This window comes from Pecten maximus, chromosome 12 (assembly GCF_902652985.1).
Source record: "Pecten maximus chromosome 12, xPecMax1.1, whole genome shotgun sequence".
NCBI lineage: Eukaryota > Metazoa > Mollusca > Bivalvia > Pectinida > Pectinidae > Pecten > Pecten maximus.
Genome location: NC_047026.1, coordinates 36,253,621 through 36,279,118, shown reverse-complemented (window position 1 = coordinate 36,279,118; position 25,498 = coordinate 36,253,621). Strand labels below are relative to the sequence as shown.

The window sequence follows — 25,498 nt, the reverse complement described above, 5'->3', positions numbered from 1 at the left end:
GGTAGGTTTCCATTTTTCGCTGTAGGCAAAACTAAATTTCCTGTGTAAACACACTTTTGGAAAATCAGGAAATTTAAAATCTGGAACCAATTGATTATTTTTTGTTTTAACAAATGTGAAGCCTGTTTGTACTACTTCATACTGAATATACCAATTATAGTGTACATTTATTTTTTTCATTTTTTTTATGCATATCATAATACAGGAGTTATTTGCTTAAAAAAAATCGCCCATGGCTAGGCTGTCCTACTGTAGTGTGCTACCTTACTAGTCCTGACCACCTCAATTCCGTTGTATATTTTGCCATCGTTTTATCAATTTTGAAGTTTTATGCATCGTTATTATGTTGTTGTTATTGTAACTTATATAACATATAATAGGGCTCAATTATACAAAATATGCTGAGTGTAATATTTGTGACATTAAGCAAAAAACTTACAAAATCTAAACAGAATGAATCCAAATGATTAGTTCATGTTGTGGAAAATGAAATTGTTTAAAATGTTTCTGTTACATTTAATTGCAAAACGTTCAATGTTTCAAACAAAAAAGGTATGTTAAGTCTGTAATTCAATATCACATCACACAACTCTGTAAGCAACAACCTGTTCACATCACTACCGGTTAGACTATTGAAGACGTATTATTAAGCACTACAATTTAAGTGATGGCATCCATATACTAGAAAAATACATAAAAAATACTCCTATAATATTTTTACTACAAAAATGAAGTAAATGATATTTTAAACGAAAAATCTATGTGGATACATTTAACCTAATAAACCTGATGGTTAGCTACCATTTAATGACTGCATGCGTGCACATTACAAAATACACTCATTCAATGAACAATCAAATGATCACAATATGAAAATCGAGACGTTTACTTCTCCAAAAAAAAAAAAAAAAAGGGGGAAGATTTACCGATTTCCAAATTGTATTTGAATTATTGTAGCTTCAAAACAGCTGGATCAGATCATTGGATGCTAATTCGTGTCACTAACTTACAATACAGCAGAAACAGTAGTGATAGCGCTATTGATTAAAACATAATATAGGGAAACAAATCGCACGTATCAAATATGTTCGATTTATTTCACATTTAGTTAAAAAAATATCACAAAACTAGGGTGAAAGTAATGTCTTAAAACTGTGGAATAAATTGATAAATAAACAATATTTTACAATTTTTACTATGTCTGTGATAACTAATGTGGCCCACACTTCAGAAGCTAGAAATGAGTTACCATTGTTATTGAATCATACAAATACACAAAGTCCATTCATTAGTTAATTGTATTGCTCCATAGACATCTTGTAGTGTACGTTACCATATGTAACATTTGATGTCAGGAAAATAGGTGAACTGTATACAAATTGGTTTGATGGAGAATGCGAGATATAATTGGTCCTTAAATGAACATTGGTATCTAAATGTGGCCGTTGAAATATCCGTTCACAAATGATGAGTATACCATTAATCCACTTGTATGATTCATTACACGTTACCCTAGAGAACAAACACTGATGAAGACAACTACAGGGGCGATAGGCGTGAAGGGAAGCTCTGAGGACTGGTCCAGTAGACGTTCATTTTATCCCACCAGTCGGCCGCAAATGTTCTACTTGACTTTGAAGTTCGTTTATTCGAATGTCCTTCAGATTCAACAAATGTTCAAGTCGTCTTGTTTTAGCTTGCAACACCTATGAAATAGAAGTTTATCAACAAAATGAAAGGTTGTGACTACATCAACCAGTGTCGCATGCAATGTTGACATACTAAAGGTCACAGTAACATCCAATCTATCTTGTATTCCAAAGTACATACTGGAGCAAAAGTCGAGTTAGAGGGATTGAAAACAACATTAGGAAATTCAGAAAAGATAAGATTCTGATTAGTTTAAATTAAGTGTCTCCTGCAATATCTTGTGACTAAAACTCAGATGTGATGCCATTCTCATATAAGTATAAGAATGGGATGTCATGCATATATAACCCAGATATTATTGAAAATAAAAAGAATGAAATGACTTTAAACATCTGTATTCGATCTTTTACTGGTTAATCTATCAACAAACATGAAAAGCTCCATTCCTTCCCTACAATAGATGGGTTGGTGTAGTAAATCATTTCTTAATTCCCGTCACCACTGTTTATGAGTTTGTATAAACCAAACAAACCCGTCCCTACAATAGAGGGGTTTGTATAAAACAAAACATCCCGTCCCTACAATAGGCGGGTTTGTATATAACAAAACATCCCGTCCCTACAATAGACGGGTTTGTATATAACAAAACATCCCGTCCCTACAATAGACGGGTTTGTATAAAACAAAACATCCCGTCCCTACAATAGTCGGGTTTGTATATAACAAAACATCCCGTCCCTACAATAGACGGGTTTGTATATAACAAAACATCCCGTCCCTACAATAGACCGTGGGTTTGTATAAAACATCCCGTCCCTACAATAGACGGGTTTGTATATAACAAAACATCCCGTCCCTACAATAGACGGGTTTGTATATAACAAAACATCCCGTCCCTACAATAGGCGGGTTTGTATAAAACAAAACATCTCGTCCCTACAATAGACGGGTTTGTATAAAACAAAACATCCCGTCCCTACAATAGACGGGTTTGTATATAACAAAACATCTCGTCCCTACAATAGAGGGGTTTGTATATAACAAAACATCTCATCCCTACAATAGACGGGTTTGTATATAACAAAACATCCCGTCCCTACAATAGACGGGTTTGTATATAACAAAACATCCCGTCCCTACAATAGACGGGTTTGTATATAACAAAACATCTCGTCCCTACAATAGACGGGTTTGTATATAACAAAACATCCCGTCCCTACAATAGACGGGTTTGTAAAAAACAAAACATCCCGTCCCTACAATAGACAGGTTTGTATATAACAAAACATCCCGTCCCTACAATAGACAGGTTTGTAAAAAACAAAACATCCCGTCCCTACAATAGACGGGTTTGTATATAACAAAACATCCCGTCCCTACAATAGACGGGTTTGTATAAAACAAAACATCCCGTCCCTACAATAGACGGGTTTGTATATAACAAAACATCTCGTCCCTACAATAGAGGGGTTTGTATATAACAAAACATCCCGTCCCTACAATAGGCGGGTTTGTATATAACAAAACATCCTGTCCCTACAATAGACGGGTTTGTATATAACAAAACATCTCGTCCCTACAATAGGCGGGTTTGTATATAACAAAACATCCCGTCCCTACAATAGAAGGGTTTGTATATAACAAAACATCTCGTCCCTACAATAGGCGGGTTTGTATAAAACAAAACATCTCGTCCCTACAATAGACGGGTTTGTATATAACAAAACATCCCGTCCCTACAATAGACGGGTTTGTATATAACAAAACATCTCGTCCCTACAATAGAGGGGTTTGTATATAACAAAACATCTCATCCCTACAATAGACGGGTTTGTATAAAACAAAACATCCCGTCCCTACAATAGACGGGTTTGTATATAACAAAACATCCCGTCCCTACAATAGACGGGTTTGTATATAACAAAACATCTCGTCCCTACAATAGACGGGTTTGTATATAACAAAACATCCCGTCCCTACAATAGACGGGTTTGTAAAAAACAAAACATCCCGTCCCTACAATAGACGGGTTTGTATATAACAAAACATCCCGTCCCTACAATAGGCGGGTTTGTATATAACAAAACATCTCGTCCCTACAATAGACAGGTTTGTATATAACAAAACATCCCGTCCCTACAATAGACGGGTTTGTATATAACAAAACATCCCGTCCCTACAATAGACGGGTTTGTAAAAAACAAAACATCCCGTCCCTACAATAGACGGGTTTGTATATAACAAAACATCCCGTCCCTACAATAGACGGGTTTGTATATAACAAAACATCCCGTCCCTACAATAGGCGGGTTTGTATAAAACAAAACATCCCGTCCCTACAATAGACCGGTTTGTATATAACAAAACATTTCGTCCCTACAATAGGCGGGTTTGTATATAACAAAACATCCCGTCCCTACAATAGACGGGTTGGTATATAACAAAACATCCCGTTCCTACAATAGACGGGTTTGTATATAACAAAACATCTCATCCCTACAATAGACGGGTTTGTATATAACAAAACATCCCGTCCTTACAATAGACGGGTTTGTATATAACAAAACATCCCGTCCCTACAATAGACGGGTTTGTATAAAACAAAACATCTCATCCCTACAATAGGCGGGTTTGTATATAACAAAACATCTCATCCCTACAATAGACGGGTTTGTATATAACAAAACATCCCGTCCCTACAATAGGCGGGTTTGTATATAACAAAACATCCCGTCCCTACAATAGGCGGGTTCGTATAAAACAAAACATCCCGTCCCTACAATAGGCGGGTTTGTATAAAACAAAACATTCTGTCCTCACTGTAGATGGGTTTGCATAAAATGAAACATCCCGTTTCTACTGTTGATGGGGTTGTATAAAAAATCATCATATTCCAACTATATAGACGGGTTTGTATAGAATAAATCCAATCCCTGCTGTAAATTGGTTTGTATACAAGAGATCCCTGTCGTATCTAGGCGCCCACCAGTGAATGCTTTTTATATAGGTTCCATGTCAGATTGATCTTTTCTCTATTTTTCCCGTCCTCTTACTAATCTGTGCAAATTGAGAAACATCCCTCAAGTACTTTTCAAACATGGGGAACCTATACAGTTGTATATGAAATTTGAGAAAGATCCTTTTAGTACTTTCTGAGAAATAGCGATAACAAACTTCAATTATCAAAATCCAAGATGGCTGCCTGTCGGCCATGTTGTTTTCCGATTGGTCTCAAAATGCAATATGCATAAAAAGATATTTTACTGCTTGTGATTGTAATAAAGACGTGTATGTAGTGAATGATCTATTTCAGCAGTCATGAAAAGACAATAAAGAAGTGATCTGGAGTGATTCATGCATACAGTGCAGAATAATATATATTCATTATTAATGATTTAATCATTACTGCCATACAAAACAAGTCCTCTGATCCCTGGAGGGTAATATCAAATCGACAGCAATGTGTTTTCAGTCACTCCTCCGATAAATACCATTTGTACCAATAATGAACAGGAAACGTTAATTGTTAATTTCAAGTCTAAGCATTGTTAACAAAATGTGTGAAATTTGTCTAAACTATTGAGCAAATTAGCACAAGAACATATAATGCTAATAATGTATCAGATCAACCAGAAGCTGACAACAAGACTGTCAAGCATGCAATGTCATTCAGAGTGTGAGAAACACTGGTAAATCCATTAAAGACACACCCCTGTAATAGTAGGGACCAGCTCTCCCATCAATCTACACTAAAGTTAGCTTTATCAAATATGTTTTGTTGTTTATTACTGTTGTGTGGATTTCTACCAAAATAATCTACTTCCGAAAGATATCATCTTCTGACAAGCAATGATGTACTAAGAAAGATATCATCTCCTGACCAGCAATGATGTACTAAGAAAGATATCATCTCCTGACAAGCAATGATGTACTAAGAAAGATATCATCTCCTGATCACAAGCAATGATGTACTAAGAAAGATATCATCTCCTGACAAGCAATGATGTACTAAGAAAGATATCATCTCCTGACAAGCAATGATGTACTAAGAAAGATATCATCTCCTGATCACAAGCAATGATGTACTAAGAAAGAGATCAGTCCTATAGAATCGTCACAATTAACAGATAAAGGATCAACAAGCTTCACAATAATTCATTGTCCTAGGCTTGAAATCATTTATCATCAACGATAACAATAATACAATTACATATTTATATACCTAGTGTATATATCAGGACATATGCAACTATTATATACCAAATATACAAATATATGTCAAGTAGTAATAACGACAGTACAGACAAGTAAATTGTCGAATTTTCGAGGCAATCTGCCCCTTTATCAAGACATCATATACCAAATATACAATGTATATAACATAATCAATAGGTGCACAGAAAAAGTAAACAAATATTGTTTACTAACCAACAATGCCTACTATCAATTTAACACTGCACTTAAACATGAACTTTTAGAACACTGCAGCGTAAAGAAAAATTGTATAATATCCTTCACATACTTTTTGTAGCTTGTTTGGATAAAACTCAGTGAGATTAACACACGAGCACGATATCATTTAATCTATGAGAAAGTCTAATATAAATCTGGCCATCTAATCAGGATTTAATTCAGGTGACTGTGATTTTGGCCTAACACATTAAGAATATTGTCTATTTGATTTGGGTACACATATACAGTATATTGGTGAGATAGGTGGGTGTATTAAATGATTTGATAAATTTGGAAGATGACTGGTCCTTACTATACAATTCCATCTTAAACCACCAAACAGCCTGCATACTAATCATCTAGATATTGTGATTACCTACCGCAATTGTCTCATCCTTGCTAAGACATTCATGCACCTTTTCCTCATACTTCATGGTGAGATCCGGCTCATTTTTATTTCCCCCTTTTTGACGCTGTGGCCCAGATGAGGGCATGATAGGGTCCTTTCTATAACAACGAAGAAATCATGTTCAACTTGTGGCCATCAAATTATTAACACCAGTTTCCCTGATATCTGTTAAGATTATTATATTAATTCAGGATTATGAATGTCTACATTCTACCCTCCATATAAGTAATTATATTTTTCACCTTTTCTATGTTTTGTAATAAAGTGCTAACAACATGTGATACTTTTTCAATACTGTACGACAAAATCTCATGTAACCCAAATAATTAGTGATGTGATCTGTCTCACTTTTAATCCTGACTTGAAGTAAAAATCACTGAATCAGACTGTAATAGTTAATAGATTTTAAAAAATACTAGGATTCAGCTTCTGAAAAAAACAACAGCAAAAAACAGCAAAAAAAAAAAAAATTTGTGCATTCAATGTTTAAATTGCTTAACACTATCAAGGAATAGAATTTTAAAAAAATATTAACGTGTAAAATGTGATGTTAGAAATAACAATGTGAAGGAAACCTCAATGTGTCAGTTGTAGGGTCATCAGAGGAGAGATTACAAAACCTAAATGTGTCAGTTGTAGGGTCATCAGAGGAGAGATTACAAAACCTAAATGTGTCAACTGTAGGGTCATCAGAGGACAGATTACAAAACCTGATGTGTCAGTTGTAGGGTCATCAGAGGACAGATTACAAAACCTGATGTGTCAGTTGTAGGGACATCAGAGGAGAGATTACAAAACCAAAATGTGTCAGTTGTAGGGTCATCAGAGGACAGATTACAAAACCTGATGTGTCAGTTGTAGGGTCATCAGAGGACAGATTACAAAACCTCAATGTGTCAACTGTAGGGTCATCAGAGGACAGATTATAAAACCTGATGTGTCAGTTTTAGGGTCATCAGAGGAGAGATTACAAAACCTCAATGTGTCAACTGTAGGGTCATCAGAGGACAGATTACAAAACCTCAATGTGTCAACTGTAGGGTCATCTGTGGAGAGATTACAAAACCTAAATGTGTCAACTGTAGGGTCATCAGAGGACAGATTACAAAACCTGATGTGTCAGTTGTAGGGTCATCAGAGGACAGATTACAAAACCTGATGTGTCAGTTGTAGGGTCATTAAAGGAGAGATTACAAAACCTAAATGTGTCAGTAGAGGGTCACCAGAGGACAGATTACAAAACCTAAATGTGTCAGTTGTAGGGTCACCAGAGGACAGATTACAAAACCTAAATGTGTCAGTTGTAGGGTCACCAGAGGACAGATTACAAAACCTAAATGTGTCAGTGGAGGGTCATCAGTATTAAAACCTGTTATAATTTTGGTAAAGCACCAAAGACCATTTCATCTACGAAAAGTATTTGAGTCTATCATAAATATCATTGCCTTTAGAGTAAGATTTCTGAAGTTTCAGTTAATTTGGTCCTATTTGGCCCCCAGCGATCAGTCCTAGCTTATGTTTGCTTACTACCAAACTGCCATATTATATGCTAATGATTCTAATAACAAAGTCTGAAGTACCTGAACAATGAATTTCCAATGGCAATTTAACAAATGATGTTAATCCCCTCCCAAGAGGAAATTGTGAGATCCTATAATGAAATTCACAATTTCGGTAAATTACTGCAAGATCCTTAAATCCATCTTCATGTATGAAGAGTTGTTTATACTGTTACTATATTTGGGTCTTGAGTAGACGATTTTATAAATTTTAATCAATTTGACCCTTTCTGTCCTACCCACAGCATATAATTCACAATTTTTGTTGATCTTGCTATGGATTGATCCTGAAAAATTTCAAAATGGCCGAGATAATTGATAGATATATTGTGAATTTGAAGCCAATTAATATCAACAATACAAAATAGTTTGGACAACTAGTCTAGAGTAATGAAACCATGCATAAACATGAATAAGGAGATTGACACATCTAAAAATAAACTAAACATCTAGAATAAACAAGATGCCCATGGGCCTTAACGCTCAGCTCAATTCTTAATATTTCAGTCGAGATCCATATGACCCAATTTGGCCCATTATCCATCAGCCCCTAGTGGTCAGTCAGGGCCAAAGTATGCATACCAAGTGCCATTCTAAACTGATATCTCACACCAGGTTTAAGTTATTCCCAATAAAAATTCAGCAAATGATACTTGAAATATGATTTCCCAATACAAACTATAGTTCCCCCTCCCCTCCCAATGAGGAAAACATGAGACCTCAGGGTCACAAAATTCTCAACTAAGGAAACAATCCATCAATGAAGAGAATCTGATTCTACTGTATCTTCAATCCATTGGATCCCCATGGAAGAGGGCTATATACATGTGTGCCAAGAAATGTTTCTGCAAAATTTCACTGAATTTGATTCAGAAGTTTCTGAAAAGACAATTGTTTACAGCTAGACGATGCACAACAGACAATATTAATGACAGACATAAGGCGATTGCCAAAGGTCACTTGAAACTTCATTTCATGTGACTTATAAAAACACAAAAGTTACTACCAACATGCATATGTTACACTTCTGAGCATGGAGTCACCTCCATTCATTACCATACACATAACCAGAGAGAGGATAGTTCTTTGTCCTGGGTGTGGAAGAACTGGGAAATTTGATGAAAGTGGATATGATTTTCCTTTATACATGTACTATACTGATCTGGAGCACAATTTAAATATCTGTTACCATCTGTAAACTAATTATTTATCAAACATTAATTGCATGCTTCATCACAACTTTGAAATTACCCAAAAAATGTAAGAATACCAACAGACCAATGACAACATTCCGGAGATATGGTACCATGTACCAATGACAACATTCCTGAGATGGTACCATGTACCAACAGACCAATGACAACATTCCTGAGATGGTACCATGTAACCAACAGACCAATGACAACATTCCTGAGATGGTACCATGTACCAATGACAACATTCCTGAGATGGTACCATGTACCAACAGACCAATGACAACATTCCTGAGATGGTACCATGTACCAATGACAACATTCCTGAGATGTTACCATGTACCAATGACAACATTCCTGAGATGGTACCATGTACCAACAGACCAATGACAACATTCCTGAGATGGTACCATGTACCAATGACAACATTCCTGAGATGGTACCGTGTACCAATGACAACATTCCTGAGATATGGTACCATGTACAAATGACAACATTCCTGAGATGGTACCATGTACCAACAGACCAATGACAACATTCCTGAGATGGTACCATGTACCAAGGACAACACTCCTGAGATGGTACCATGTACCAACAGACCAATGACAACATTCCTGAGATGGTACCATGTACCAAGGACAACACTCCTGAGATGGTACATGTACCGACAGACCAATGACAACATTCCTTAGATGGTACCATGTACCGACAGACCAATGACAACATTCCTGAGATGGTACCATGTACCGACAGACCAATGACAACATTCCTGAGATGGTACCATGTACCAACAGACCAATGACAACATTCCTGAGATGGTACCTTGTACCAATGACAACATTCCTTAGATGGTACCATGTACCGACAGACCAATGACAACATTCCTTAGATGGTACCATGTACCGACAGACCAATGACAACATTCCTAAGATGGTACCATGTATCAACAGACCAATGACAACATTCCTAAGATGGTACCAAGTACCAATGACAACATTCCTTAGATGGTACCATGTACCAATGACAACATTCCTGAGATGGTACCATGTACCAACAGACCAATGACAACATTCCTGAGATGGTACCTTGTACCAATGACAACATTCCTTAGATGGTACCATGTACCAACAGACCAATGACAACATTCCTGAGATGGTACCATGTACCAACAGATCAATGACAACATTCCTGAGATGGTACCATGTACCAACAGATCAATGACAACATTCCTGAGATGGTACCTTGTACCAATGACAACATTCCTTAGATAGTACAATGTACCAACAGACCAATGACAACATTCCTGATATGGTACCATGTACCAACAGATCAAAGACAACATTCCTGAGATGGTACCTTGTACCAATGACAACATTCCTTAGATAGTACAATGTACCAACAGACCAATGACAACATTCCTGATATGGTACCATGTACCAACAGATCAATGACAACATTCCTGAGATGGTACCTTGTACCAATGACAACATTCCTGAGATGGTACCATGTACCAACAGATCAATGACAACATTCCTGAGATGGTACCTTGTACCAATGACAACATTCCTGAGATGGTACCGTGAACCAATGACAACATTCCTGAGATAGTAAAATGTACCAACAGACCAATGACAACATTCCTGATATGGTACCATGTACCAACAGATCAATGACAACATTCCTGAGATGGTACCTTGTACCAATGACAACATTCCTGAGATGGTACCATGTACCAACAGATCAATGACAACATTCCTGAGATGGTACCTTGTACCAATGACAACATTCCTGAGATGGTACCAAGTACCAACAGATCAATGACAACATTCCTGAGATGGTACCTTGTACCAATGACAACATTCCTTAGATAGTACAATGTACCAACAGACCAATGACAACATTCCTGATATGGTACCATGTACCAACAGATCAAAGACAACATTCCTGAGATGGTACCAAGTACCAATGACAACATTCCTGAGATGGTACCAAGTACCAACAGATCAATGACAACATTCCTGAGATGGTACCATGTTCAATGTATCAATTTTAAGTAATATTTGTGAAAAGATTATCATGTTAGTTAAAAGAAAACCTTTTGTTTTATTTGCTTTCATAAATTTAATAAATAAATTATGTTATAATAAGAAAAATGATTAAAGTGCAGTACAAATCTGTTATAAGGAAATACAAATCAGTGTTAGAAAGAATGACACATATTTATCAGTCTATACAATAATGTAGGGCATGACAAGGTAGACACATGGATTTCTATAGAATGACTCCAAAACCCACTACTTTGAACAACAGACAAAACGTGAAAGAAAAGTACAAGCAACAACAGGTGGAGGAGACTAGTCTACCTTCCAAGATTCTTGTGAGTAACTCTTTCAAATGGTGGTGGAGCAGGTATTTCTCTGAAATTTGTGTTAACAAAAGAAGGATTTCATTTTCTATTTTATTTAACAATGAATGTAATGCAAATAAAGCAAATCTGTCAGACATTTACCCTTATAAATCTCCAGTACCTAATTTTAAAATTTATGACTGACAAAACCATAAGAATATGAATATGTATTCCTGTCAACTTTTACAGCATACTAAAATAATTAGATAATACTGTGCTGTTTATAAATTTATTTTTTTTCTTACAAATTTTCTTAATCATCCACTATCTTTGGCCATGAATGCTTGTTCCTGAGAAATTGTATAGGAATAAATTGTATGGTCATATCTATCTGAAAATAAACCCCAGCCCACAAATAAGCTCCTTTCCATATTTTTGCAACATCATTAATTGTAAGATAAGGCCTCCAATACTTTAATGCTAAACTTTTACATTATATTGGAGGAAGGGGCTTATTTGAGGATAAATATGGTAAACAATAACACTGTGGGAGGGGGCTTATTTGAGGATAAATATGGTAAACAATAACACTGTGGGAGGGGGCTTATTTGAGGATAAATATGGTAAACAATAACACTGTGGGAGGGGGCTTACTTGAGGATCAATATGGTAAACAATAGCACTGTAGGAGGGGGCTTATTTGAGGATAAACATGGTAAACAATAACACTGTGGGAGGGGGCTTATTTGAGGATAAATATGGTAAATAATAACAATTTGGGAGGGGGCTTATTTGAGGATAAACATGGTAAACAATAACACTGTGAGAGGGGGCTTATTTGAGGATCAATATGGTAAACAATAACATTGTGGGAGGGGGCTTATTTGAGGATCAATATGGTAAACAATAACACTGTGGGAGGGGGCTTATTTGAGGATAAATATGGTAAACAATAACATTGTGGGAGGGGCTTATTTGAGGATAAAGATGGTAAACAATAACATTGTGGGAGGGGGCTTATTTGAGGATAAATATGGTAAACAATAACATTGTGGGAGGGGGCTTATTTGAGGATAAACATGGTAAACAATAACACTGTGGGAGGGGGCTTATTTGAGGATAAATATGGTAAATAATAACAATTTGGGAGGGGGCTTATTTGAGGATCAATATGGTAAACAAAAGCACTGTGGGAGGGGGCTTATTTGAGGATAAATATGGTAAACAATAACACTGTGGGAGGGGGCTTATTTGAGGATAAATATGGTAAACAATAACACTGTAGGGGGGTCTTATTTGAGGATAAACATGGTAAACAATAACATTGTGGGAGGGGGCTTATTTGAGGATCAATATGGTAAACAATAACACTGTGGGAGGGGGCTTATTTGAGGATAAATATGGTAAACAATAACACTGTGGGAGGGGGCTTATTTGAGGATCAATATAGTAAACAATAACACTGTGGGAGGGGGCTTATTTGAGGATCAATATGGTAAACAATAACACTGTGGGAGGGGGCTTATTTGAGGATAAATATGGTAAACAATAACATTGTGGGAGGGGGCTTATTTGAGGATAAATATGGTAAACAATAACACTGTGGGAGGGGGCTTATTTGAGGATAAATATGGTAAACAATAACACTGTGGGAGGGGCTTATTTGAGGATAAATGTAATTGGTAAACAATAACATTGTGGGAGGGGGCTTATTTGAGGATAAATATGGTAAACAATAACACTATTGGAGTGGGCTTATTTGAGGATAAATATGGTAAACAATAACACTGTGGGAGGGGGCTTATTTGAGGATAAATATGGTAAACAATAACATTGTGGGAGGAGGCTTATTTGAGGATAAATATGGTAAACAATAACATTGTGGGAGGGGGCTTACTTGAGGATAAATATGGTAAACAATAACACTGTGGGAGGGGGTTTATTTGAGGATAAATATGGTAAACAATAACACTGTGGGAGGGGGCTTATTTGAGGATAAATGTAATTGGTAAACAATAACATTGTGGGAGGGGGCTTATTTGAGGATAAATATGGTAAACAATAACACTATTGGAGTGGGCTTATTTGAGGATAAATTTATATGGTAAACAATAACACTGTGGGAGGGGGCTTATTTGAGGATAAATATGGTAAACAATAACACTGTGGGAGGGGGCTTATTTGAGGATAAATATGGTAAACAATAACATTGTGGGAGGAGGCTTATTTGAGGATAAATATGGTAAACAATAACATTGTGGGAGGGGGCTTACTTGAGGATAAATATGGTAAACAATAACACTGTGGGAGGGGGTTTATTTGAGGATAAATATGGTAAACAATAACACTGTGGGAGGGGGCTTATTTGAGGATAAATGTAATTGGTAAACAATAACATTGTGGGAGGGGGCTTATTTGAGGATAAATATGGTAAACAATAACACTATTGGAGGGGGCTTATTTGAGGATAAATTTATATGGTAAACAATAACACTGTGGGAGGGGGCTTATTTGAGGATAAATATGGTAAACAATAACACTGTGGAGGGGGCTTATTTGAGGATAAATATGGTAAACAATAACACTGTGGGAGGGGCTTATTTGAGGATAAATTTATATGGTAAACAATAACACTGTGGGAGGGGGCTTATTTGAGGATAAACATGGTAAACAATAACACTGTGGGAGGGGGCTTACTTGAGGATCAATATGGTTAACAATAACACTGTGGGAGGGGGCTTATTTGAGGATAAATATGGTTAACAATAACACTGTGGGAGGGGGCTTATTTGAGGATAAATATGGTAAACAATAACATTGTGGGAGGGGGCTTATTTGAGGATCAATATGGTAAACAATAACACTGTGGGAGGGGGCTTATTTGAGGATAAATATGGTAAACAATAACACTGTGGGAGGGGGCTTATTTGAGGATAAACATGGTAAACAATAACACTATTGGAGGGGGCTTACTTGGGGATCGATACAGTAGTTCTTGGATGGATGATAGACATTAAAAGGTGACTTCAAATCTATATCAAATGTACATAATGTAAAAGATTTGCTAAAGCAGAGAAATATTTGAGTAAAAATTTACTTCTATACAATAGTTAAAAAAATACCAAGAGTATTAACTTACTTATATTTGGATGAAAAAGTTGATTGATTAAAACAATAATTTCAAAATTTTGTTAAAACAAGCACAATGCCACATGCTAGTGAGAAGTGTGTAGTTACTTACACCGAGGCTTTTGGTGGCAGCTTCTGTCCTTTTGTTCCTTTCCCTTTCCATCCTAAACACAAAACATGGTCACGTGGAATATTTTGAAGTGTTTGAATATTCTATTTCACATCTTATTAAAATGCATTTAATAGCCTAAGGATAATAAATATGATTTAGAATTTACCAATGTATTTTTAAGTCTATTGAGGACATCAGTGAGTACAGGCTTACCCTATTTCGTAGCTGGGCTATTTTTTGTATCAAGATAGGCAGTCAGGTAGGATTACTGTCCAGTAAAGACCTGACCTGAACTTAACATTTTGACATGAACATTAATTTCATGGCAATTCAAAACATACCAAAGTGCTGATCAGCCTCTGGTTGGTCACTCTCCTTGGCCCTAAATGAGGATATAGGTGGTGGTGGCTGTATTTTGTCCATCTCCATCTTCTGGTCAATCCGAGTCTTCAGTTCCATCAGTACTTTCTCAATAACGAAGGGTGTAGGCTTACATAGGTTACTGATCACATCATCGGCTAACTCAAAATTTAACCTGCGTAGAACTTTTCTGTAATAACAAGCATGTAGTTTTTAATAATCAATATCTATGATTTATTGCAATATACAAACCTTGCAGTTTACATGCATAATTGATGAATGCTTTTTAAACAAGAGGCCCATGCGCTTTAACAGTCACCTGAGTTTTGAATTTTTTCTGTCAATTTGACCCTAGCCTGCTCATCAGCGCCTGGGAGTCAGTAGGGCAAATATGTGCATATCATCAAAATGTGATTTCCCTACATAAACTATAGCAAAGATCACCTCCTCCTCAGGGGCAAATGTGAGTGCCCAGGGTCATGAAATTCACAAATTTGGTAAAACACCTAAGACCCTTCCATTTATGAAGAGTACATTTTGATTCTACCTTATTTGGGTCTTTAGAAAACTTTTGAAATTTCAGTCAAATTGACCTCTTTTGGCTCTGCCCCTCATGTGAGTCCTCTCTGGGGTAGGCACCATAAAATTCACAATTTTGGTTTTGGTCATGGAAGGTTTCTGCGAAATATCATTAAAATTGGTTCAGGGGTTTCTGAGAAGAATTAAGTCCAAAATGTGAATTGCTTAAGGAGGCATGATGCACAATGACATACAAAAGGCGATTAAACAGGTCATCTGTGACTTTGTGTCAGGTGACCTAAAAAAACAACGAAATCTTGATTTACCAAGGTTTACTCAAACACCAACAGGTCAGTATACATGTATAATACTAATTTCATAACTTAAATTTGTTCTATTTAAACAATAAATATCCCTTCCACTAACAGGCATTTAGGCCATTGTTAAAGATTCAATTTGTCCTTGACCTTTAGACCTAAATGACCTTGATATTTGAACTATTGACCTTGATCTTTGATCAGTTGACTTCTTGTCTAATTTTGACCAACTTTGCTTCATAATGTCATTACAAAATGTTCTACAGTAGAAATTAAGACACAAAATTTGACCTTGGCCTTTGCCCTAATGACCTTGACATTTGGTCAGTTGACTTTCTGTACTATGAGGTACCAATACTATTGATATACATGTAAGGCCCTATAATGATCCAAGTTAAAAGTTATTTTTTCAAATGATTATATCCATTATGCTATTTGTTAAAAGAAATCCATATTTCAATAAATTTCATATCGATAAAGATAACAGACAGGCTTACTGCAGGTGGTGATAACTGATATAATAGCATAACATCAAACATACCAATTATATTGAAACATAGCAGAGTGAGTCATCATCATTAAAATGCCCTACAACAACAAAAATCATTCGAGAAACAATTAACTTTAAATTATTGATGAGCATCTATCTAGGGGAGTATACAGATGTGTTTACTTTATACTTGAGTGTATAAACTGGGCATTGTGCTATTTCCCTTCTTGTGGAACGAATAGTGAAAATTTGCCCTCATTGTAAACAAGAATTCTATCAAACCTTTCATAATATACAATAAAAATGATGCACTGGACTAGAAATGTTCTCTGATGAAATATAAATGAAGTGAGACTTGATTATCACACGTACTATACAAACCTAGTAGTTACAAACTCTGTGTCCTCTGTAACACAGTGCATGACGCTGACAAAATAATTCTACCAAATAATAATCCAGAGTGAAAACTATATATCATGAATATGCAGCTTAAATATCATACTTACCTATTAAGTACGTTCCAATTTTTAGTTTTTCCTTTGCTTCCATTTGATGCTGTATAGTTATGCATATCAACATAATTCGGAAAATAATAGTGTATCATTTCCGCAAACAAAACTACAAGGAAAAAAAGATTATGTCATTTATGAATGAAGATACCAATTCTGTGAACATATACATGAACTATTGGCCTAATAAGGGGTCTTGGTGACTCTTGGCTATCGCAAGATTTAAAATATTTCACCCGTGACCTTGAATGTAAGTCAATGTTATTCATTTGAACACACTTGGTAGCCCTACACCCGAGCATGCTACAGACAGGCCTAATATCAAGTCCCTGGGCTTCTTGGTTATTGAGAAGTTGTTTGAAGATTATAGCCTATTTGACCCATGTGACCTTGAATGAAGGTCAAGGTCATTTATTTGAACAAACTTGGTAGCCCTTCACCCCAGCATGCTACAGGCCCAATATCAAGTCCCTTGGCCTCTTGGTTATTGAGAAGAAGTCATTTGAAGATTATAGCCTATTTGACCCATGTGACCTTGAAAGAAGGTCAAGGTCATTTATTTGAACAAACTTGGTAGCCCTTCACCCCAGCATGCTACAGGCCCAGTATCAAGTCCCTGGGCCTCTTGGTTATTAAGAAAAAGTCATTAAATGAAAAAGTTGACGCTTCGGGCAGGTGAGCTGATTAAATCACAGAAGCAGAAACCTCAGAGATTCTAGAAGGAATGTTTTCATCTGTATGAAGTATTTTTTCTATAACGCACGGTGGGCTATCTGCATGGCAAACTGACGTTTGTGTCGTGTTGTTTTTATATTATGACGTAGTACAGATTAGATGCATTTATTGCAGTCAACATTTTCCTATTGAGGTAAATCCTATAAATCTCTACTAGTCCATAACATGTGAAAAGATTTTGATGAAATTTGGTCTGGAGATGATTATTGGCCAAATGAGATCTACAAATGTAATGTTGTATCTTGATAAACGATTAACTAACATTTAGCTTTCTGGTTTCAAAAACTGGAAGCAAATGAATTTGAAAAGTACTCAACATTTATAACCAATTTTGACTATTTTGACTGCAAAACTTGTTTCTCTTCTTCCATGGATACATTTGGCCAAATTTGGTTAAACCATTTTTTTTTCGTTATAAGTTTATTGACCTAGAGTATGGTCAAAATTGTCCCCTTTTGAAGCTAATAACATGCAACATTTATATAACATGTTACCTAATTTGGAAAAATACTTAATGTAATAATATTTTTGCAATATATATATATCAAGACATAAATATTGTATACATTAAACATCGCGTATTTCAGTTACATGACAGTGGTATCTACAGGTTTTTGAGGTTTATCTACATTGTGGTCGTGTAAATAACATTAGTCTATATGACGATTTCGGGCAAACCTGAAAATTGGAGATTGTTGAGTGTTTTTCGGTTAAAAACTGAAGCTTTTCAATAAAGTTTTTTTTACTAAGAATTGCAGTCAAACAGATTTTTCATGTGAGGGATGTTGGTAATGATAGGGAAATCTGTTGTGGTCATCAGCTGAGCATGCCAAAGGTTCATTTCACAGACTTAAGATTTTGTTTTTAAACACAGCCGTGTGGAAAATGAACTAGAAGCTAATTAGTTTGAGGGATAATTATAGTTCCTTCCTCAGCCTTATCAAACAGTGCCTTAACACAGACAATGTCACAGCTGTCTGTCACTGAACCAGATGTGAAAAAAAGCTGAACCTTTGAATGCAAGGCAAAGTAACAAGATTTATATAACATTTTGATACATGCTATGATATTTAATACGTGACGCCTGAAATAAAAGAATTACAATGTTTAATAAGCCTCCATAGAAGCACTTGTCAAAGCTAAATATGATGCTGCATACTAAGATACTGACCAGAAAAAAAAACCATTATTAAGTCTACCCTGATTTTTTTTTAAATATATTTTCTCTGTTGTCGGGTTATGTTCGGTTATTCTAACATCTTGTCAACTCCTGTTCAAGACATATGAATACATGTATATAATTGAATTAGTACAAATTAATTATAAGAAATGAAAACAATTTTATTGTTCATTTTCTTCCCTGTGTCGGCTTCTTGTCGGTAATTCAATGTTTGCGTCGGAAACATTTACATCAAACCACAAAACACTCCAAAACAGGAAAAAAACCAAATTAAACTATATGTACCAAACCGTGCTGAAGGTGTACCATTTTTCACCAGAGCTTTTTTTCACTGTTTAAGGTGGGGCCTCTTTTGTCTCATTTTGGGACGAAAACCGATGAATTCAGAAAGATTTCTGTTTAAAACAGCTAATTTTGGGGTGGGGGTCATTTCTTGTATCCCGAGCTTTTGACCCGAGCCCGAGCTTTCGATATTTTCGTTTTCCTCCTTAATGAATGGACTGATTAAACCCATTTTTTTTACATTTGTTTGTTTTGTTGTTTGTCACATAACCGTGCCAGCAAAATTTCATGAAAATAAATATTACTCTTGAAATCGTCAATTTTCATTTTTCATGGGGTCATTTCTTGTATCCCGCACTCAAGCGTGACTATTCACGTTTTTTGCAAATTATTTAAAATACATGCTTTATTTTGTGATATTCTTACATGCATGTAACCAGTAAACATAACTTGTTTAAAAAATATCAATTTCAACATCAATCTCAGTTTATTTCATTGGAAATTGGAATTTTTAGTAACCGAGCCTCAGATCACCGGACAAGCCAGCTCCAGGCTCGGTATGTTTCTTCTTTTTCTTCTTATGTTACCTCCCTTCCGTCAATAATGACGATTTCCTGGAGTTGGGTGCACAGGGGAGCTGATTAAAAAGATAAAGAGGTTTTTTCGGCATAGCCGTCTAATTTTGTTTTGGCCCCGGATATGACGCGACAGGTGGCATTACTGGTCAAGATGAAGTATGTGATTGGTCAATGTAGCGGTCAATGCAAAATGCAGATAATGCAGTTAAAAACGAAACAAAGTTAAAGGGACCTCACGGTAAACCAATATTTATTTTGTATTTTTTATCATATTATTGGGTATATCTTTTAAAAAAATAACCTTCTGAACAATAACCATTCGAATTCGATGATGTATGTACATAAAAACATCAATTATCAATTATTAAAAGGTTATCAGATCAACAATCTGAATATGCAAAAATTTTGTGACATATACGATAAACGCATGCGCACAACAAACTAAAACACATGGAAACAAAAATGGCTTCCAATGTGAATCGACTGCGGTTGAAAACGATAACAGCTTCCGCAATGAAGATAATAATAGGAAAATGGGTCAAACACAATCCTAGAATTAAACTTGGGAAGCAGTACAATAGACTGCAACAGTTCAAACATGAAAACAGCTGTAATACGGACGCCGCTCGTTTTCTGCTTGATTGTTTGATAGTAGGTCATGACAATCTCGGTAATATTTACACAAACTCGGTAAGATTTCCACAATCTCGGTAATATTTACACAAACTCTGTAATATTAACACAAACTCGGTAATAGTTCCACAAACTCGGTAATATTTATACAGTCTGTACCAGTACATCGCTACTGTCACTATACTATATGAACAATGTTTACACTTATTTACACATAAATATGTGTGCCGTAATATATACAGAACGTATTATTTAACATTTAAACCACTGTATAATATCGTTATCCAACTAACCCAGATGGAATATAGATATCGCCTTGTAAACTATCGTGTGTTTGTGCTGCCACGATTTCAAAACAGTCACGTAATGATTTTAAAATAATTTCCGCGCTAAATTTAGAGGGGGATTCCCAACTAAATCGAGTGGTCAAGCTGGACATAGGGATTGACTGTAAACATTGGGACAGCACAGAAACATAACTGGAAAGGAACAAAACGTGTACATTCAGTTTTCGTTTTTACCGTGATGTCCCTTTTAAATTGAATGCAAGCTGAATAAGTAGATGCATCTATTCAAATGACATATTTGCAGTCTTATTATCACCAAAAATGATTCAAACCGATATAATTTTGTTATCCGTGCTGAAACTGCGCATTTATTAATTACAATGTAGTTCGTTAACTTATTTCACCAGTAGTTTTACATTATAACCACCAGCATTAAAACTATGCCGTTTATCTTTTTTAAAGATATTTCTTGTTTAGTTTTTTTTTTAGTATGGTTAAAAGGATAAAAAAGAACTTTTTGACCTAGTGTTTGTTTACGAGGGGTTCAAGGACTGAGTTTGGTATGTGTGCCTTGAAGCCCTCTAGTGTGGTACACTGTACTGCTGCTACCGGGAGGAGGTTCCATTGTGTAAATGTGTGAGGAAAGAAGGAGAATTTATATGTGTCCTTGGTAGCAGATATGTGTTTGTAAGTGTAGGGGTGTGCTTGTCTGGTTCTAGAGTCTGTTGGGTGAAGGATGTTGCTGCATTCTATCAATACATGTTGGTGTATGATTTTGTAGAATAGAATGAGTCTTGTTTGCAGTCTTCTTGTTTGTAGTGATGGCCAATTTAAGCAGTCTAGCATGTCTTGTACTGAGCTTGTGTTGTGGTATCTGTTTTGTACGTATCGTGCTGCTCTGCGTTGTATCTTTTGTAACTGGTTTATTTTACTTGTGTTGTGAGGGTCCCATATGGAGGAGCAGTATTCCAGTTTGGGTCTAACAATGGCCTTGTATGCATGTTCTTTGATGTGTTGTGAGTTTATTTTTAGGTTCCGTTTCAAAAATCCTAGTGATTTGTTTGCGTTTGATGTGATGTTGTTTATATGTGTGTCCCATTTAAGGTTGTTCTGTAGTGTTATGCCTAAGTACTTGCTTGAGTCTACTTGTTGTAATGTGTGGTTGTGGAGTTTGTATGGGTATTTAATTTTTGTGCGTTTGTTGGATGTGGATATGATATTGCGTTTGTCGGGGTGAAAGGTCATCAGCCAATCGTGTTCCCATTTGCCTGCTGCGTCTATGTCTTGTTGTAGTTTGGTTGCGTCAATGATGTTGTGTATTGTTTTGTAAATTATGCTGTCATCTGCAAAAAGTCTGAGGGTGCTGTGTTTAATGTAATCTGGTAAGTCATTTGTGTAGATGAGGAAGAGAATGGGTCCCAAACAGGTTCCTTGGGGTACTCCTGATGTAACTGGTGTTTCCCATCAAGTACTACTGTTTGAGTGCGGTGTGTCAAGAAGTCTGTTATCCATGCGAGTGTGTTCCCTGTAATCCCATAGAATTTAAGTTTGTACTGAAGTCTTTTGTGTGGTACTTTGTCAAAGGCTTTGGCAAAGTCCATGATGATGATGTCTGTTTGTGTGTTTGTGTTTGCGTTTTGGGCAAGGTCATGGATGAATGCAGAAAGTTGTGTTTCACAAGATCTTGAAGAACGAAATCTGTGTTGTAGGTTGTATAAAATGTTATTGTTCTCCAAGTGTTTCATTATGGTGCTTGTTATGACGTGTTCCATGAGTTTACATGTGATGCAGGTGAGTGATATGGGACGGTAGTTTGTGGGATTGTACTCGTCTCCTTTCTTGTAAATGGGGCTGACGTGTGCGTGTTTCCAGTTGTGTGGTAACATGTTTGTGTCGAGTGATGTGTTGAAAATTTTAGTGAGGATAGGTGCTATGGTGTGTCTCAGTTCTTTAAGGATTTTGCCGTGGATTTGATCTGGTCCTGATGCTTTGTGTGGATTTATGTTGTTCAGTAATTTTTCTATACCGTTGCTAGTGAGTTGTATTTCTGGCATGATGGGGTGTGGTGAGGGTCCTTTGTCTGGAATGTTTTCGTCGAGTTCTGTGGTGAAGGCAGATTGGAATTGTTCATTTAGTATGTTCGCCTTTGCGGTAGTGTCTGGTGAGTTGTCCTTCTTCGCGGAGTGCAGGGATGTCACTGTTCTCTTTCCTTGTGGTTCGTATGTATGAAAACAGTTTCTTTTTGTTGAATTTGTTATTAGTGTGAGGTGTGCCTGTATGTCTGTGATCATCTTTTCAATATAGTTGCGGTGTGCGTTGCATATTTGCCGTTGTAATTCAGCCTTTGTGCTTTTGTATTTTTGTGTCAGCTGATGGTTTGTTCGACTTTTGGAGTGAAGGCATTTTGATAAGTTTACTGTATGAAGCGGCGAAGAGGGGGTGTTATCATAGGGAGTCGATGTTTGTAAGTGTCAGAGGAGTTTTTGAGGTATATGTTTGTTGACAGATTCTTGTAGTGTAGATTTGAAAATATTCCAGAGATTGTTTGTGCTTTGGTCGGTTTGTTCGTCAAGTGTTTTGTTCAGGTAAATGAGGTCTGTTTTTATATTTACACAGAGCCCTACCTAATTTTGGAATTTGGCTTAAATATGAATAATTTGGGCATTAAATTAGATATGAAATAATTTGGGGCACATTAACACCCTCAGAATAAGCCCTGCACCCCTACAATTCTGTTTTGTATTGTTAAACATTTTAAAATGTTTGTCTTTTTAGATTTTAATATACACGCATAAATATTTTATCTATACTTCAATCAGGTTGGTAATTTGAAGTACATGTATAGAAGAGACAAACAATTTCTTGCTGTGGGTATGTTTCTTTTTATGTTATAGTATACATGATTCCACAATGTACAACACATAAGGAAAAACCACATTTTTGCTTGATACGTACCGCCGTCAGAAAAATCTCTCGAGATGTTCTTTTTTGGTCTTGTCAGTGGTACTTCGTCCACCCAGCCATAAACCGTCTCGAGGCTTTCTTCGTCCAATCCCGAGGCGGAATCCGTAATACTCATTTTTGGAAGTTATCCTAGTGCTCTTCTATACGATTCATCCGAAATACAGAGGATCTACTGGAACTTAACTGTTAACAGTCTAAAAACTGCAGACTGTCGAACCCGGGAGTCCGGGAGCCTTGTCAAACACAATATCGTTACAATATCGCTGTGACATACAGTCAGTTAACCACCGTGCAAGTCATCATGGTAGTTCATTCAGTTTCATCAATCACGTCTGCTACTTTTTTTAAAACAAATTACTATTTTAGAAACTGTAAACAACTACCGAAAAATATGGAAGATTGTCTTGTTGTTCTCAGCAACGCACAATCCCAGCATGCATGTGAATGTACTGCACTCAAGAGAACATCTTAAGTTCCGGTCGAACCTCAGCTGAACCAGTCACTTTGTGACTTTACACACGTTTGTTTTAAAATTAACAAAGATGATAAAATGTGATACAGTAAGCAATCACCATAATTTCAGCTAATACTTCAAGTTTACGAACACATTAAACTTATTATCCAAAATTGTATTTGTTTCTATATTGAATATAGATTTGTTACGGTAAACACACAAGTCTGTAGTAATTACCTCCCTTATCTCGTGTTGAGTTACGTGTAAATGCTATATTTTGGGTAAACAATTCACCAATCTAAATTAAAATCTAGATGGTCATGTTCACTACGTTCATGTTACCAGAGACCTATATACTATATAGGTCTCTGATGTAACGTAGTGAGAATGACCATCTAGATTTTAATTAGATTGACAATTCACGGAATTAAAGTATACGTAAATACGAGAATTACCAAATTCAAATGGTATATGGATCAAACTTAAACTTACAGATAAATGCTGTTTATCAATTTGTGGTATATGCAAAAGACTAATTATACCAATTACAAGTGTGACAAGCTGTTGTGGAAAGATATCCATTTAGATTTATATGTGAATAAATCATGCATTAATACTAATTATAATTTCTAATATTTATAATTCAGTTCATTCTCTTGATGCTAATACTTGAGTTATTAAAAATTTCCATAGATGAGTTGTTCATATCAATAAATGAATTATTGATATTAACAAATTCCTGTTTAAACTTCATTTAATTTTTTTAATAGATTCCTGTTGTTTTTTTTGTTGTTGTTTTTTTTTGTTAAATCCCTGTCGTTTGTTTGTTGTTTTTTGTTTGTTTGTTTGTTTGTGTGGTTTTTTTTGTCTTTTTTTTACTCACAACATGCTCTAATAAGATAAATATTGATGGGCGCTGTGTACCATTTCATACATGTCGAATAATACTCCCATATCTCTTCAAAAAAATATTATGTCTTATAGGCCGCGAACCAGCTGTGATTTAGCTAGGTTTATTTGCGAAATGGCTAAATGAATTGTCTATATATATTATTGTCACACAAATGACGAAGGAAGTTAATTTTATTACTCGTGCCCTGACTGGACACAGAACTCACCATCTACGGCACCTATTTTCATCGCCTGGCATATATTCCGGATACTGAGAGGCAACATTATCGATACAACTGTGGAAGTTTATTAACTTGTTCTGGGTGATGCATTGTTTTCGGTCGATCCATTAACACAGAGCAGTAAACCTACTTCGAATAACTTGGCTATATTACACGGTCTTATGATTGGTCAGTGAGCAAAGTCAGTCGATACTGACAGGTCAATA

General features: G+C 36.0%; 1 protein-coding gene across 2 annotated transcripts; it reads right to left on the bottom strand.

Moving 5' to 3' along the window:
* LOC117339074 (sperm flagellar protein 1-like) lies at positions 1–24,141 on the bottom strand. 2 transcript variants are annotated; one of them, XM_033900447.1, is made up of 7 exons: positions 23,697–24,141; positions 17,044–17,155; positions 15,193–15,401; positions 14,852–14,903; positions 11,627–11,680; positions 6,483–6,609; positions 1–1,706 (listed from the first exon to the last, which is right to left on the bottom strand). In XM_033900447.1, the coding sequence occupies exons 1-7, from the start codon at positions 23,818–23,820 to the stop codon at positions 1,593–1,595; spliced, it is 792 nt and encodes a 263-aa protein (XP_033756338.1). In that variant the 5' UTR covers positions 23,821–24,141; the 3' UTR covers positions 1–1,592. The 2 variants fall into 2 exon arrangements, with proteins under 2 accessions (XP_033756338.1, XP_033756339.1); XM_033900448.1 differs by lacking the exon at positions 11,627–11,680.
* Between the last annotated feature and the right edge of the window lie 1,357 nt (positions 24,142–25,498).

What these genes read in the sequence shown, in the direction of transcription:
- LOC117339074 (XM_033900447.1), bottom strand. Translation starts at nt 23,820, where the DNA reads ATGAGTATTACGGATTCCGCCTCGGGATTGGACGAAGAAAGCCTCGAG. An exon ending in ACTCACAAGAATCTTGGAAG is followed by an intron (nt 6,610 to 11,626) that starts GTAGACTAGTCT and finishes TCGTTGTTATAG; the next exon opens with AAAGGACCCTATCATGCCCT. An exon ending in GCAAGGATGAGACAATTGCG is followed by an intron (nt 1,707 to 6,482) that starts GTAGGTAATCAC and finishes TCTATTTCATAG; the next exon opens with GTGTTGCAAGCTAAAACAAG.